The sequence below is a fragment of the Pagrus major genome, chromosome 10 (genome assembly GCF_040436345.1).
Source record: "Pagrus major chromosome 10, Pma_NU_1.0".
Taxonomy (NCBI): domain Eukaryota; kingdom Metazoa; phylum Chordata; class Actinopteri; order Spariformes; family Sparidae; genus Pagrus; species Pagrus major.
Genome location: NC_133224.1, coordinates 7,356,110 through 7,374,008, shown reverse-complemented (window position 1 = coordinate 7,374,008; position 17,899 = coordinate 7,356,110). Strand labels below are relative to the sequence as shown.

Here is a 17,899-nt window from a genome sequence, read left to right as displayed (position 1 = left end):
GTTTAGATTATCACATATAATGATTGAAATGTTTTGTTGTTTACGTCCGGTATGTTCTGACACCTTTGTTGTTGTTGTTTGTTGTTGCAAAGAACAAATATTATGTGTCGACACTCGGTACGAGGTGATTGTGCAACTTTAAAGTCAGCATCTTTTGTAGTTTTTGATTAAAAAGAGTTAAACATTTATATCATTTAATGTATTTTATGTGAAAGAAAAATCCTGTTACACAAACAAGCTTTCTTCTGTCATTCTAAAAATGGCTTGATATTCTCTATATTTTATGTTTTGTTTTATATAAATGTATATTTTTAAAAGGTCGTTGACCATTTTATGCATCAATAAACTTTTTCCAGCAATAAGCTGTCAGCAGTGTTCCTCATAGATTTAGAGGGAAAAAAAGGAATATAACTGTAGTTACTTCAGTTTGAAAAGTCTCTTCATATTTGTGTCACTACTCACTCTTCATAATGTGTATTAGAGTCAAGTCCATTCAGGCATATGTTGTACTGCATGTCAATTATCTTAGTGTCTCATGATGCTTCATACTGTGGAGTTGTTTTATATCTCATTTACGTTTCTTTGTTTTTTACTAAACTGGCACCAGAGGTAGTTTCAAAATCAAAGTCAGGCGACTAAATGAAACCATTTTGGGGGTTTGAACATTGTTTGAAACATTTAAGATAATATGAGCACAAAACTCAACAAAGTATATGAAAAAGGTCTGGTCATTTTAGACATTTTAATGTAGAAATGTTACATATTACTTCCTTGACATGTATTATACATATATCATTATCATTGTATCGTTACCATTTCCAAGAGTGACCGTGACTATACTCAGTGGTAAATCAAGAAGAGGAATATTTTAGTTTTTTAAACCACTGTTCATTGACTATAACAGTAAGTCCTGACGGTGAAGCACTGAGCTGTACAGGGAGTCTTCTTCTTCTTAAAGGATGGTAATACAGTGTACCAGTGTGAGTTTACCAGGTAGCAATGATAAGGATATGTGATTTAAGTTAAGACAGAGACAGGTCAATGAAACTTCTTGAACTTTATTTTAAATTAACATGATCAGGTTGATGAGTAAGTCAGTCACTGTACTTGGTAGACCTCAGTCACTGTGCAGCTGAAATAAAAGCTTTTTCCACAGGTCACCACAGGGGGGTGCCAAACCACACTAACTGATACCGACACAATGAATGTGCTCCTTTTGACCTCTGAGACGAGGGCGGCTGTAGTTAAGTCCCAGGATGCCAAGTCAAGGTAACCTGTGAGCCTCATTCTCATAAAGTTGTAGTCTTCTCTAAGTAATAATAACTTTGTGAACTTCTCTGATTTTAAACTTTTCATGTTCTTTGACTCTTTTGCAGCTGAAAATGTCACCCTGCTTTACTCGACTCAACTTCTACCACAAAAGAAAAAAAATAACACTTCTGAGGTGTGAATGATGACACTGTCTAATTCTTGGTATCTCAGCATCATGTCATTATGTGTGAAACTGTCAAAAAAATAGTCATGCTGATGAGAACTGACTTTGCATGTTCTTCTCATGCTCACAGTTTATTTTAGTATTTTGTTCATTTGATGTGATTTTCTGTTATGATTATCCTATTTGATATCTGGACTCATTGTAGTAACATGAGGTAAAAAACAAAGGCATCTCAGTTTACAGACATCTTTACTCCATCTTATAAGGCTGCAGCTCACAGGCCAGGTTACGTCTTACAGATTAAAAGTTGTGAAACATTGATAGCTAATATAATACTTTAACTGAATAAAACGCCACTTTGAAAACTTAAATTCCTTATTCTGAAGTCAAACAAGAAGCTGTTTTACTCTGGTGAGTGTTTGCCGATGTAGTATTTTAAAGAAAATTGTATAGGTGACATAGTGTACACATAACACAGGCAGTGTGGATGCACGAACTGTCAGCTTTTACTGCATAAAATGCACAAATATACCTGCAATAAAATGTTAGTATGTGGTCTGATATGATTAATGTTGTGTTTCATTACGTGCAATAATTACTATTAATGCCACTTTTTCATTTCACATTGTTTATGGACGAGCAAGAAACCTTTGCGTGTCATCAGTTTAGGGTGGTTTTGCCACCACTTCACCCACAGGAAGTGACTGAGCTCGGTGAAAACAGTTCTCATGAAGAGAACAGAAAGCCCACTCTCACAGCTCCACTCTGTTCAATTGTCTCTCATCATTCACTACTGTACATTTTCTTTCTGAAATAAGGTCCCATGAAGTCGACCAGAAGGGGCCTGACTTCTTTCTGCTTCGACATCATGAGTTACTGAGCGTAGATTGATGAGGGAAAACTGAATCTAATGGATTTAAGCATGAGGCTACAACATAACAAAATGTGATAAAGGTGGAGGTACCTAAATACTTTCTGACTGCACTGTGTATACACACAACACACACCCTCATTGAAATACAGGCACTGTGGATGCAAGAATTGATGGACAACATAACATGTACAGATTAGCTAACAATAAAATGTTAGTGTGATGTAATATGATTAAATGATCTTGTGTTTCTTGGATGTGAAATAAAGATGCGGAAGAAACCTTTGCAAGAGAGACAAGCTAATCATTTATTCACAGTGGACAGGAAGCTAGACGTGTCAAAGTATTCTGCGGTCAAAGCCACTGCAGTTGTTTGAGCTTTGTGTGAAAGGGAAGTAAAAACAGTGAGAACTGAACTCAGAAGAAGGCGTTGATGAAAAACTCTGCTCTCACATTTATAAGAAATTTAACTTCTCTTTTCTCTCTGCTGCATTTTAATACAAAATAGGAAGTTTGATCAGAAGCAGAGCGACAGTGTCGGTGCTGGATGTGAAGATGGGTCACACTCTGCTCGGTGTGCTCGGGTTACTCTGTGAGTACATCTGACTTTCTATGTGATGTTCAGTATTTATATTAGTGTAGTAGTTGTGTAGGCAGGACCTTTGTTGCTGATTTGGCTTGGTTCAGATTGGAGGATTATGTCCATACCTGGACAATACAGGTACAGTATATGATCTAAGGTATCATGTATATAGCTGTGGAGTTACATTTATTGCTTTTTTTACTGGGCCTCTATATATTGAAGAGTTTTAAATGTGTTTCCCACCTCTGTAGCTCTGTAGCAGAATATCATCACAGAAATGTGTGATACTGTTGATTGATAAACAATAGTTGCCACTGATGAAACTCCAGCTGGATTTTGTATTTGATTCTGGTCTAATGAAGTTTTCATCTTTATTTTAGTGCTGAATACACTCCTGTATGGACATGCTGAAGGTGACGAGTTATCTTTTCTATATTTACTGATCATGTTTGTCCTATCTGTCACCTACTGTATCACTCTTGATCACTAGTTTTTGCAGTTGTGTTTTTCCATATATGTTTCATTTTACTCAGTGCACATTATGAAATGACTGGATTAGTGCTCAATTGTTAAGAGAAGCTACTTGGAAAGCGTAGCTCTGCATGATACCACTGACTTCACACTGGAATAAGTTTAGTGACTGTAAAGCTGCTTTAGCTTGGTTCATTGAAGCTGTGTAGAAAAAGCTGTTCAAACTGCCTTGTTAGAAAGAAATGAAATGAACAAATGAACAAAACCTTATCTAAACCTAATACAAAATTATAACATAATATTATACAAAAAGTCACAAAAATGATGAGTCTGTTACCTATTTGATCATTTTAACAGAGCAGGATTATGAAGAAGGAGATTAGTCTGATGAGGGGAAAGAACCAACAGGTGATACAGTCATTTACAACAGTCTGTCACTCACTCAGTCACTTTGTGCAGTGACATGGTGTGTTTGCTGCCTCATGCTGTGTTTCTTGGTATTACCTCTGGGAGCTGCAACAGTCACAAGTTGCCAAATGCTTCACAAACAGATGGCTGACAAATTATAAACCAAACTTAAGTGTCTTAAATAATAAAAGTAGTCATAAGTCTTTGAAAACTACAAACCTCCAGAACAGTTTCAATGCTCTTTGGCATAATTTCTGTATGTCTTTAAACTTTATTACTCTATAGTCTCTATGTATGAGTAATAAAATCACTGTTAACTGTATCCAGCAGCTCTGTAAAGTTATTGTTACTATCACCAAGTTTAGCAGCAACAGTATTACTTATTTATAAGCCATGTTGATATAATCATGTTTTGCACTGTGCTCGTTGGATGTATGAACATAAACTCAATCGTTTCAGATCCTGAAACTTTAAACTTTGACTGGCTTAGTTTGTCATTTTTTTGACATTTTCTCTCTCACACAGCTCAGTACACACTGTAATCTGAGGTGATTTGCTTCAAGAAGCTGTCTCATAGTAATGAAAAAAAAAATTATGATTGTTTTAAATGCTGCAACAAGAATCTAAATAATATGTCAGAAATTAGCCATCAAAGATCAAATGTCCACTTACTAGCTTTTCTGAGCTTTCAGTTGCATTGCACTGTCTTCATCCAATAGAGATTTTCTCTTGGTTTTGCAGTAAATGCTACATGAATTATTCAAACTATGCAAAAAATTGCTAAACAAGTCAATATTTCATCTGCCTCCAACTTACCAATCAATAAACTGACTGTCTTCAATTTCAAGTAGCTTTTGTCTCAAAGGTGCAGGTGGCTCAGAGCGCTTAATGCACTGCAACTTAAGAAAACGCTGCAAATAAATTAAACTTGAGCAAATCAAGAAACACATTCACAGATGTGACATAGGGGAACTGAAGACCACTTGCCAGAGATATTGGCAAGCTAACATTAGGTTTCACAAACTGATTGCCTGATTTAATTATTTCAGATATTGGGTACACGTACTATCAGCCTTTTACTACTAGTGGTCCCTAGAAATGTGTTTAGTATTGAAACATATTTATCTTGATGTGAACAGCTTTCCTCTGTTTTCTTGTGTTTTCTGTACTTGCAGCTGTTTGTGGGGTCAAAACTGTTCAACTAATCAGTTCATTGAAACAATAAGTGTTTTCATTGTGTCATGTAAAAAAGTAATAACATTTTTGATGGCATGTCCATGACAGTAGTTTCCTTGTTTTATTGTTTTTCTAAACCAAACAGCAGGTAGACGTACAGTCACACTGACAGCAGACAGGACAGTCATACCACTGGGGGGCAGTGTGACACTGACATGTACTGTGGAGGATCCTGCTGGCTTTGAATATCAGTGGTTCAGACAGACGTCAGACCCTTCTGATAAAACTCCTCTTCAGACTGAAAATGTTCATGAATCGAACAGAGTTATCTCACAAGGAGGCACATACACCTGCAGAGGATGGAGAAGTGAACCAGATGTCATCACACCTGAAAGTGATGCAGTCGTCATTGAGGAAACTGGTGAGTTTAGTATTTTCTAATGGAATAAACAACCTACAGTCTTTATGTTCTTAAACAATGTCCACAGTGTGAAGGGAAAGTGATTGTTAGTCATGTTAGCACAGTACCTCTCACTTTTCTGAAAAAAATAAAAAAGTTTAAATATCCTTCATCAGGTCAAGAATGGGCTACTGGTTTGACAGAAGGTGAATGAACAAAACCTAACCTAAACCTAATTCACAATTTTAACAGAATATTATACAAAATATTATACTGCAAGAGTCCACTTGTTCACAGGTCATACATAAAGAAAAAACAATAAACCTCACAATTCATGGGAAGGTGCAGAATGTCAGTTTTGGTTTTGTATCTAATGTCCAACAGACACTTGCCTTCCAAAAACTAGAGTCCAGATGAGTAATTTCAAAAGAAGCACTCAACAACTTCTCTGAACATTTGTTAAATAGCAATAATCAAGACTTAGGACTAATTGACACCTAATACATGTAAGTGATGAATGGATTGACTCGACATTCCTTCACTGCAGTCAGGATCAAAGCAAAGAGGGGAGCAGGGCTGGTACAGTAAAAGAGGACAGAGAAGAGAAGCAATGGTAAAATAAAAATAATCATTTCATTCTTATTATTATAATTTTGGCCCAACGCTGTTTATAGTTGCGGTAATTAGCTGCAAAAATGGGAAATGGGATTTAACTACTTGGATTATGATGCACATATGAATGATGTTAAACTGTCAGCAAGTCACTGCAGAATGTATTTAAACCGCTAGTTTAATTATTATGTGTTATAATTATGTAGTTTACTTCTCCCAACACTTTGTGTCTCAGAGTTTTTGTTTGCATGTTTCTGTAGGGAGAGCTGATGCTGATCCTGATATGAAACTGTACATTTACCAAAGAGTCTGTTACCTTTTTGATCATTTTAACAGAGCAGAATTATGAAGAAGAAGATTCGTCTGATGAGGGGAAAGAAACAGATGGCTGACAAATTATAAACCAAACTAAAGTGTCTTAAGTAATCAAAGACTTTCAAAACTACAAACCTCCAGAACAGTTTCAATGCTCTTTGGCATAATTTCTGTATGTCTTTAAATTTTATCACTCTATAGTCTCTATGTGTGAGTAATAAAATCACTGTTAACTGTATCCAGACAGAGAAACAATCAGAGAAGAAAAGTGAGAAAAGAAGGGCAGAGTTCAGCTGTTCACATCAAGAGATTCATATAAATAAATAAATAAACGTTGGTTTTCACAACAAACCATCAGACATCTTTTCTTTGTGAAAGCAAAATACAGGACTCGACCATAAAAATAACCCGTCCTGTGTGTACACAGCAAAGCAACATTCTTATAACTGTTGCACCAAGTTAAATAGGTAAATAAAGTTTTACTGCTTCCTCAAATCCTCCTTAATGTTGAATGTTCTTGATACAGTTTAAAAACATATTTGGTATTGATGTAATATCACTGCTAAATAACTTGTATGTTGTCAGATAAATCATATGTTCATTTGATTGAACGTATTAATAAAACATCTCTCTACCTCTGTTACATAGATGCTGATGCAGTCCTGGAAGTTCCTGCATTCACTTTGTTTGAAGGAGACTTGGTGACTCTGAGCTGTAAGCATCGTACTTCAAGACGTACGATGACAGCTACCTTTTTCAAAGATGGATCACCTATTGAAATGGACAGAACCCATTGGTCATCCAGAACAGGAGAAATGAAAATTCGAGTGTCAGTGTCAGATGTGGGCTGGTACAAGTGTAAGTTTGATGATGGGACAGAATCTGCAGAAAGAGAGCTGAGAGTGAAAGGTAAGAAGCTGTCTCACTGTGATGAAAAAACATTATTATTGTTTTCAATGCTGCACCAAGAATCCAAAGAACAGGTCACAAACTCTCTAAACATCAAACATTCACTTATTAGCGTTTCTAAGCTTTCAGTTGCATTTCACTGTCTTCATCCAGTCGAGTTTACTGTCTTCTTGCAGTAGATTTTACATGAAGTATTCATGATTCTCTTAAAATACTATCAAGTGCTGAACAACAAGTTAAGCTTTCATCTGCCTTCAACTAACCGATCAATAAACAGCCTGACAGTCCTCAATGTCAAGCAGCTCTTGTCACAAGAATCCTGGTGGCTGAGAGGCTGATTGCCTGATTGAATTATTTCAGATATTGGGTACACGTACTATCAGCCTTTTACTGCTAGTGGTCCCTAGAAATGTGTTTGGTATTGAAACATATTTATCTTGATGTGAACAACTTTTCTCTGTTTTCTTGTGTTTTCTGTACTTGCAGCTGTTTGTGGGGTCAAAACTGTTCAACAAATCAGTTCATTGAAACAATAAGTGTTTTCATTGTGTTATGTAATAATGTAAAAACATTTTTGATGGCATGTCCATGACAGTAATTTCCTTGTTTTATTGTTTTTCCAAACCAAACAGCAGGCAGACGTACAGTCACACTGACAGCAGACAGGACAGTCATACCACTGGGGGGCAGTGTGACACTGACATGTGCTGTGGAGGATCCTGCTGGCTTCAAATATCAGTGGTACAGACAGACGACAGACTCTTCTGATAAAACTCCTCTTCAGGCTGAAAATGTTTCTGAATCAAACAGAGTTATCTCACAAGGAGGCAAATACACCTGCTTTGGATGGAGAAGTGAACCAGATGTCATCACACCTGAAAGTGATGCAGTCGTCATTAAGAAAACTGGTGAGTTTAGTATTTTCTAATGGAATAAACAACCTACAGTCTTTATGTTCTTAAACAATGTCCACAGTGTGAAGGGAAAGTGATTGTTAGTCATGTTAGCCCAGTACCTCTCACTTTACTGACAAAAAGAAAAATGTTTAAATATACTTCATCATGTCAAGAATGGGCTACTGGTTTGACCTCCTTCACTTTGTTAACAGAAACAAAGATTTGAGGATGCTTCCTTTATGCTGTTCAGTTTTATTTATCAATATCTGTATTAGGAGATTGTTCATGAGGAAAAGTTTACACAGTACTGCTGCTAATACTGTAGTTGTGAACAAGAGGAAGTGGAGGTGGCTGGGAAAACACACAATCAGCATGTTGTGCTGGGAGTTAAACATTAATGTTATTAATGCCAAAATCACTACATGTTTTTATTTTAACCAGATTTTAATTTAAACAACCTTTATATCCTAATGTTAAGAGGTGTTGATTTGTTCATAAAGTCCTTTGAGAATCCAGCCTGCATGATGAACACAAGACTAACAAAGAGGGATAATGAAGATGTTCTTCCATGTTGCTGTGGTCAAAACAGTCTATGTCTGTACTAAATGCATCCTGTGGAAGGCTGCTAGTACTTTGGGAGACTGTTGTTAAACTCTGAAAGCTCTCATCCCTTCAGCAGCTGCTACTGTTAACACTGCTTGGCACTTCATTGGCCTTTGAGTAGTTTCTTTTCACGATTTGGGAAAATATTTTGTTCTCATAGCTGTTGAGTATTTGTATGATTTTTGAAACATGTATTCAAGTAATAGCTATCAAGATTATAGTGGAAAATGTTTATCTTTTTAATTATAATCCTGTTTACATCCCAACTGCATATTTTATCTGAACAGTTTCCAACAGGGCCACTTTGACCCTTCAACCCATCTGGACTCCTCACAGCTGGATATTCAGTGGAGAGACGATCACCCTCAGATGTGAGATCCAGAAGGGAAGAGATAATAAATGGACGTATGAATGGACTAAAGACAACTTAAACACACCTCCAACATCCAATGAATACAGGATCATCAGTGCTACTGAGGCTCACAATGGAGAACACAGGTGTAAAGGAAGAAGAGACTCATATTCCTCAACAGAGTGGAGTGACGCCATCACATTGACTGTATCATGTAAGTTGGACTATCTGTCATTCATACTGAAAATGTCATGTTTCAATGTTTTCATTAATCTAAATTAAGCAGCAGGAAACGATGATGATGATAGTCCATTTTAACACTGTTCTCCACAGTAAGAAGGTTCTGGCTGTGAAAGAAACATTCGGCCGACTGGTTGAGTTAACTCAGGTTAATCACAGTCAGGTTAGTTTAGATGAATCACTTGAGTTGTCTACATCTCCTGTAAGTGATAGTGTCGATGGTCGTCTGTGTTATGTGTTCACTCTGTGATAGACTGACAGTCTGTCCAGGATGTAACCTCGCTCTCATCAAATGTGAGCTGGGATAATCACCCTGTGACCCTGCAAAGGATAAGAGGCTACAGATCATTGATAATTAAACAGTTGTCCTTCAACAATGAAAAACCACAGTGAAAGTGTTCAACTTGGCTCTTCAACACTGAAACACAAGGTTTTACCTTCACAAATGTAACATTCAGTAGTGCAGCAGCTAATTCATTAAGACACCAGGAAAAGAGAGAGAGGCATGACATGCAAGAGAGGTTTAAACTAATATGTGTCCAGTATTTATAAATTAATTCAGTGATAATATTAATGCAAATTTCAGTCTTACAGTCCAAGTATTTCTTGTCTGTAGGGGCTGCACTATATAAACTGAAGTAAATCACAGTGACATTAATTTCCTTGTTTATGTCTTTGTTCTAAATCAAACAGCAAACAGACCAAAGGCTGAACTGAGGGCTGATGACAGAGACATTCCTGTAGGGGGCAGTGTGACCCTGACCTGCTCTGTGAACCCATCATCATCTGGTTGGAAATACTTCTGGTACAGAGGAGAGAAAACCTCTGAACCTCTGACCACTCAACTCTCAGCTGGACGAAGAAGTGTCTCACATGGAGGAGTCTACTGGTGCAGAGGAGGAAGAGGAGAGCCAGTTTACTACACAGAGTACAGTGATCCAATCACTATCAACAAAAATGGTGAGTTTGATATTTGTTTTGGAAAAATAATTTTAAAACATTTACTGTATTTATATTTGTTGATTGATTATTAAAAAAAACATGATGAAGATTTATCTTTTTGTCATTTTTGTTTCCTCACTGTGAATTCTTGAACATGAACAGTTCACAACAAGGCTGTTGTGACTCTGCGACCAAACTGGTCTGAAATATACAGAGGAGAGAGGATCACTCTCAGATGTGAGATCCAGGGAGGTGGAGATAATAAATGGACGTATGAATGGACTAAAGACAACTTAAACACACCTCCAACATCCAATGAATACAGGATTATCAGTGCTACTGAGGCTCACAGTGGAGAACACAGGTGTAAAGGAAGAAGAGACTCATATTCCTCAACAGAGTGGAGCGACGCCATCAAACTGACTGTATCATGTAAGTTGGACTATCTGTCATTCATACTGAAAATGTCATGTTTTGTTTTCATTAATCTAAATTAAGCAGCAGGAAACGATGATGATGATAGTCCATTTTAACACTGTTCTCCACAGTAAGAAGGTTCTGGCTGTGAAAGAAACATTTGGCCGACTGGTTGAGTTAACTCAGGTTAATCACAGTCAGGTTAGTTTAGATGAATCACTTGAGTCGTCTACATCTCCTGTAAGTGATAGTGTCAATGGTCGTCTGTGTTATGTGTTCACTCTGTGATAGACTGACAGTCTGTCCAGGATGTAACCTCGCTCTCATCAAATGTGAGCTGGGATAATCACCCTGTGACCCTGCAAAGGATAAGAGGCTACAGATCATTGATAATTAAACAGTTGTCCTTCAACAATGAAAAACCACAGTGAAAGTGTTCAACTTGGCTCTTCAACACTGTAACACAAGGTTTTACCTTCACAAATGTCACATTCAGTAGTGCAGCAGCTAATTCATTAAGAAACCCAGGAAAAGAGAGAGAGGCATGACATGCAAGAGAGGTTTAAACTAATATGTGTCCAGTATTTATAAATTAATTCAGTGATAATATTAATGCAAATCTAAGTCTTATAAATTAAGTATCTCTTGTCTGTAGGGGCTGCACTATATAAACTGAAGTAAATCACAGTGACATTAATTTCCTTTTTTATGTCTTTGTTCTAAATCAAACAGCAAACAGACCAAAGGCTGAACTGAGGGCTGATGACAGAGACATTCCTGTAGGGGGCAGTGTGACCCTGACCTGCTCTGTGAACCCATCAGCTGGTTGGAAACACTTCTGGTACAGAGGAGAGAAAACATCTGAACCTCTGACCACTCAACTCTCAGCTGGACGTAGAAGTGTCTCACATGGAGGAGTCTACTGGTGCAGAGGAGGAAGAGGAGAGCCAGTTTACTACACAGAGTACAGTGATCCAATCACTATCAACAAAAATGGTGAGTTTGATATTTGTTTTGGAAAAATAATTTTAAAACATTTACTGTATTTATATTTGTTGATTGATTATTAAAAAAGACATGATGTAGATTTAACTTTGTCATTTTTGTTTCCTTACTGTGAATTCTTGAACATTAACAGTTCACAACAAGGCTGTTGTGACTCTGCAGCCAAACTGGTCTGAAATATACAGAGGAGAGAGGATCACCCTCAGATGTGAGATCCAGAGGGGAAGAGATAATAAATGGACGTATGAATGGACTAAAGACAACTTAAACACACCTCCAACATCCAATGAATACAGGATCATCAGTGCTACTAATGCTCACAGTGGAGAATACAGGTGTAAAGGAAGAAGAGACTCATATTCCTCAACATGGTGGAGCGACGCCATCAAACTGACTGTATCATGTAAGTTGGACTATCTGTCATTCATACTGAAAATGTCATGTTTCAATGTTTTCATTAATCTAAATTAAGCAGCAGGAAACGATGATGATGATATTCCATTTTAACACTGTTGTCCGTAGTAAGAAGGTTCTGGCTGTGAAAGAAACATTTGGCCGACTGGTTGAGTTAACTCAGGTTAATCACAGTCAGGTTAGTTTAGATGAATCACTTGAGTCGTCTACATCTCCTGTAAGTGATAGTGTCAATGGTCGTCTGTGTTATGTGTTCACTCTGTGATAGACTGACAGTCTGTCCAGGATGTAACCTCGCTCTCATCAAATGTGAGCTGGGATAATCACCCTGTGACCCTGCAAAGGATAAGAGGCTACAGATCATTGATAATTAAACAGTTGTCCTTCAACAATGAAAAACCACAGTGAAAGTGTTCAACTTGGCTCTTCAACATTGAAACACAAGGTTTTACCTTCACAAATGTAACATTCAGTAGTGCAGCAGCTAATTCATTAAGAAACCCAGGAAAAGAGAGAGAGGCATGACATGCAAGAGAGGTTTAAACTAATATGTGTCCAGTATTTATGAATTAATTCAGTGATAATATTAATGCAAATGTAAGTCTTATAATTCAAGTATTTCTTGTCTGTAGGGGCTGCACTATATTAACTGAAGTAAATCACAGTGACATTAATTTCCTTGTTTATGTCTTTGTTCTAAATCAAACAGCAAACAGACCAAAGGCTGAACTGAGGGCTGATGACAGAGACATTCCTGTAGGGGGCAGTGTGACCCTGACCTGCTCTGTGAACCCATCAGCTGGTTGGAAATACTTCTGGTACAGAGGAGAGAAAACATCTGAACCTCTGACCACTCAACTCTCAGCTGGACGAAGAAGTGTCTCAGAGGAAGGAGTCTACTGGTGCAGAGGAGGAAGAGGAGAGCCAGTTTACTACACAGAGTACAGTGATTCAATCACTATCAGCAAAAATGGTGAGTTTGACATTTGACATATATTGTATTTTTTTATTTGTATGAAGATAAAACGAAAGTTACAGTTGTAACTACGGTTCTATGAGTCCTGGATGAAGTAGGGACGAAATAGAACGTCAGATTTTATGATCACTGTTAAATCAATGAGAAAAGTCAAAGAAAAAAACCCAGTATGTATTGTTTCTCATCTCTCTAAATCCAGTCATTCTCAAGTTCCTGGACCAGCTGATCTCTGACTGAAACCTCGTATTCTTTGACTGTTTAACAGATGGAGATATGATCCTGCTGAGTCCTGCCCGTCCTGTGACTGAGGGAGAGTCTGTTAGTCTGAGCTGCAAATTAAGAAGACAAACACTTGAATCCATTGTGTTTTTCTATCACAATGAGAAACTGATTCAAAATGACACCAGATGGGAGTTAAATATCTCTGCAGTGTCAAAGTCAGATGAAGGATTCTACAAGTGTCAACACTCAGGACAAGAGTCAGCACAGAGCTGGATGTCAGTTCAGGGTGAGTAGGATTAAAACAATTATTCCATTGTCTTTTATATGTGAACTGTTTCTGTGTGAGAAAGAAATTTAGCTGAATACTGAACTAAATTCAAAGTAGTTTTAGTTTCAGACACATTCATCTGTTGGTTTCCGTTGACTCTGATTAAAGCACTAATTCAGTTTTATTCATTAATAGTTCATATTTACTATTTATTACAACAGTGTCCAGGCCTGAAAGCTCTTCATTTCCTGTACTGTTGATTGTTGGGCTGGTTTGTGGACTCGTTCTTGTTATTCCTCTGCTGGTGTTGTTTTGCTACAGAGCGTCCAAGGGTGAGACCTTCTTCTTCTATTATTAGATGTTTTTTTAATTATTCAAATACACACACATACTCTGATCTCATGAGATAGAATAGCAGTATAACAACCATCTAACAACAAATGTCTTTTTCACAGATTCATGCTTTGTCAGGTAGGTGCAACACTCTCTCATCTCATTTTGAACATAACATCAACACATGTTTATGTTCCTATTTAAATGTATTGTATCTGATACGTGTTGTAGACCAGTCCAGCCTGAGAGCGCCAACACAGATCGTGTGGACTACGAGAATGATCATTACTCTGCTCTTCTCCATGGTAAGCAGTTAAACTAATCTTTATTTTTTACATATTATATTTTAAGTAATCTAAAAAAATCTTAGTTTGTTTAATAAGTATTGGAAACTAACCTTGGCTTGATTTTCATTTCTCTGTAGGTGATATTTGTCTCTATGAAACAATCAGAGGCCGTCAAGAAGCTGAACATGGTACAGTTTATACCTTTTTATTTAACATGGCGCTGTTAGAAATATGAGACAATTTAATTTAACTGTAAATGCCTTGTTGACAATCCTTGAGGATATTTATTTGTCTGAATGACATATTTTAGACTGAGTTACACATCTAACAACAAATGTCTTTTTCACAGATTCATGCTTTGTCAGGTAGGTGCAACACTCTCTCGTCTTCTGATCTTTCTCTTTATCTTTATGTTCCTATTTAAATGTATTGCATCTGATACGTGTTGTAGACCAGTCCAGCCGGAGAGCGGCAACGCAAATCGTGAGGACTACGAGAATGATCATTACTCCTCTCTTCTCCATGGTAAGCAGTTAAACTAATATTATAAATCTAATCATTGAAAATGACCATTGAAAATCTCTAATATTGTCACGTAAACCTGGAAATAATCAGAAAGTGCTAAGGAAGTGTGAGTCTTAGCATCAAATCATTTCCAGACTCAAGGTTTCTAAAGGAGCAGTGCATGTAACAATATAAACTATAAAACACTTCACAGAAACTGGATCAGTTGTATCCAAAGACAGACCCAAAGTGAGCACACTGTGGGAGAAAGATGTCCTACATACCCTGTATAAAGGTTAGGCCCGATAATGTATGGATGAGGGCATAGTGACGTCTGATCTATGAGTTTATATCTCATGGTCTTTGCAAACTTAGCAGTTGGAAGCTGCTGTAGACATGTTTACAAAACGGATCTCTGACTAACCAAGGCTGTTGTTTGTGTAAACTCATAGGATGGCCTTCGATCTATCTGCAGTAGCAGACTTACTGTCTTCTACACATTTTCTTTGTATTCCTCACTAAGTCAGAGGTGAGAAGCTCTGCAGTAACTTCCCACTTATTTGTTGTTAAACAGATAACCATGTATGGGAGGGCTGCTTCCTGAGCTTAGAGGACAAAACCTGAAACTAGAGAAGGTTTGGGAGGATTGACTTGACAATGCACTGTGCAGACAGTTGTGCTGTTATTTTGTTCCTCCATGATCATGTTTGTATAAACTATTTCGACGTCGTCGGTGTCTTTGAGTTTTCTGCATCTCTCTCTCGAAATTCCACAACACACCATCAGAAGATCAATAAATCAAGTTTGTTCCCTGAAAGATAGAAAAGCAACTTCATCACAGATACAGAATTTGATAAATACACACACAAGAATCCAATCAGGTGAAGTCTGTCAAAGGAAAGCTGTCTTGTAGTTGTCTCGAGGACGATTAGCCGTTCCTAAACCACTTCTTAGTTGGTGAAGCAAGACAAAAGACTGGAGGTGGGTTAAGAAATACCAGAATTCTTCAAAGAATCAACTTTTAACTCTAATTGTTCAGCTGATATTATCATCTGCAATAAAAAATATTATTACATTCAAAACAAATGAAAAATAGAGTTGTTGCGTGGTCTCAGTCTTTTTGACTCTATAAACACATTTTAAATGATCAAAACAATCTGAGGAGTCACATGATTCATTTGTTGTTTACAGTTAAAGTGATTAAATTAACCTTGACTTGATTTTCATTTCTCTGTAGGTGATGTTTGTGTCTATGACACAATCAGAGGCCGTCAAGAAGCTGAACATGGTACAGTTTATACCTTTTTATTTAACATGGAGCTGTTGTTATTGATCACAGACACACTAAGAGTGACTTTATTGGGAGAGTGGTCGGGGGGAGACAGAGAGGGGAAGAGGGGGAGAGAGAGAGGACAGAGTAAAATGTCACAAAGCATTTTTAATCCTGACATCAAACTCAATCTCTTTTTTGTTGACTTTGCTTTTTCTTTCAGGTCAATAAAAAAATCTGTATCAACTGAACCAATGGAACGGCTGACAACATGAAAAACTACATCTGTGTACTTTCACAGCTTTCATGTGATCACTGTGTGCAGCTGTGCTGTCCAAATAACAAACAGTATTTGGTAAAGTGAATCTAACAGCAGGTCATTTAAAATGAATGTATCATATGGTTTTAATCTTCTGTTGTATTTGGTATAAAGAGTTTAGATTATCACATATAATAATTGAAATGTTTTGTTGTTTACGTCCGGTATGTTCTGACACCTTTGTTGTTGTTGTTTGTTGTTGCAAAGAACAAATATTATGTGTCGACACTCGGTACGAGGTGATTGTGCAACTTTAAAGTCAGCATCTTTTGTAGTTTTTGATTAAAAAGAGTTAAACATTTATATCATTTAATGTATTTTATGTGAAAAAAATAATCCTGTTACACAAACAAGCTTTCTTCTGTCATTTTAAAAATTGTTTGATATTCTCTGTATTTTATGTTTTGTTTTATATAAATGTATATTTTTAAAAGGTCGTTGACCATTTTATGCATCAATAAACTTTTTCCAGCAATAAGCTGTCAGCAGTGTTCCTCATAGATTTAGAGGGGAAAAAAATGAATATAACTGTAGTTACTTCAGTTTGAAAAGTCTCTTCATACTTGTGTCACTACTCACTCTTCATAATGTGTATTAGAGTCAAGCCCATTCAGGCATATGTTGTACTGCATGTCAATTATCTTAGTGTCTCAACATGATGCTTCATACTGTGGAGTTGTTTTATATCTCATTTACGTTTCTTTGTTTTTTACTAAACTGGCACCAGAGGTAGTTTCAAAATCAAAGTCAGGCGACTAAATGAAACCATTTTGGGGGTTTGAACATTGTTTGAAACATTTAAGATAATATGAGCACAAAACTCAACAAAGTATATGAAAAAGGTCTGGTCATTTTAGACATTTTAATGTAGTAATGTTACATATTACTTCCTTGACATGTATTATACATATATCATTATCATTGTATCGTTACCATTTCCAAGAGTGCACGTGACTATACTCAGTGGTAAATCAAGAAGAGGAATATTTTAGTTTTTTAAACCACTGTTCATTGACTATAACAGTAAGTCCTGACAGTGTAGCACTGAGCTGTACAGGGAGTCTTCTTCTTCTTAAAGGATGGTAATACAGTGTACCAGTGTGAGTTTACCAGGTAGCAATGATAAGGATATGTGATTTAAGTTAATACAGAGACAGGTCAATGAAACTTCTTGAACTTTATTTTATATTAAGGTGATCAGGTTGATGAGTAAGTCAGTCACTGTACTTGATAGATCTCAGTCACTGTGCAGCTGAAATAAAAGCTTTTTCCACAGGTCACCACAGGGGGGTGCCAAACCACACTAACTGATACCGACACAATGCATGTGCTCCTTTTGACCTCTGAGACGAGGGCGGCTGTAGTTAAGTCCCAGGATGCCAAGTCAAGGTTAACTGTGAGCCTCATTCTCAAAAAGTTGTAGTCCTCTCTAAGTAATAATAACTTTGTGAACTTCTCTGATTTTAAACTTTTCATGTTCTTTGACTCTTTTGCAGCTGAAAATGTCACCCTGCTTTACTCGACTCAACTTCTACCACAAGAGAGAAATTTTGTTCATTTGATGTTATTTTCCCTCATGATTATCCTATTTGATATCTGGACTCATTGTAGTAACATGAGGCAAAAACAAAGGCATCTCAGTTTACAGACATCTTTACTCCATCTTATAAG

At 36.9% G+C, this 17,899-nt stretch overlaps 1 protein-coding gene across 1 annotated transcript; it reads left to right on the top strand.

Annotated features, from left to right (window-relative positions):
• The first annotated feature begins 7,011 nt into the window (after positions 1 to 7,011).
• LOC141003299 (Fc receptor-like protein 5) lies at positions 7,012 to 16,159 on the top strand. Its single transcript, XM_073474625.1, has 14 exons — positions 7,012 to 7,180; positions 8,967 to 9,245; positions 9,965 to 10,231; positions 10,376 to 10,645; positions 11,363 to 11,626; positions 11,769 to 12,038; positions 12,759 to 13,022; positions 13,291 to 13,343; positions 13,456 to 13,533; positions 13,971 to 13,986; positions 14,080 to 14,153; positions 14,273 to 14,323; positions 15,877 to 15,927; positions 16,133 to 16,159. The coding sequence occupies exons 1-14, from the start codon at positions 7,012 to 7,014 to the stop codon at positions 16,157 to 16,159; spliced, it is 2,133 nt and encodes a 710-aa protein (XP_073330726.1).
• Positions 16,160 to 17,899: the final 1,740 nt, after the last annotated feature.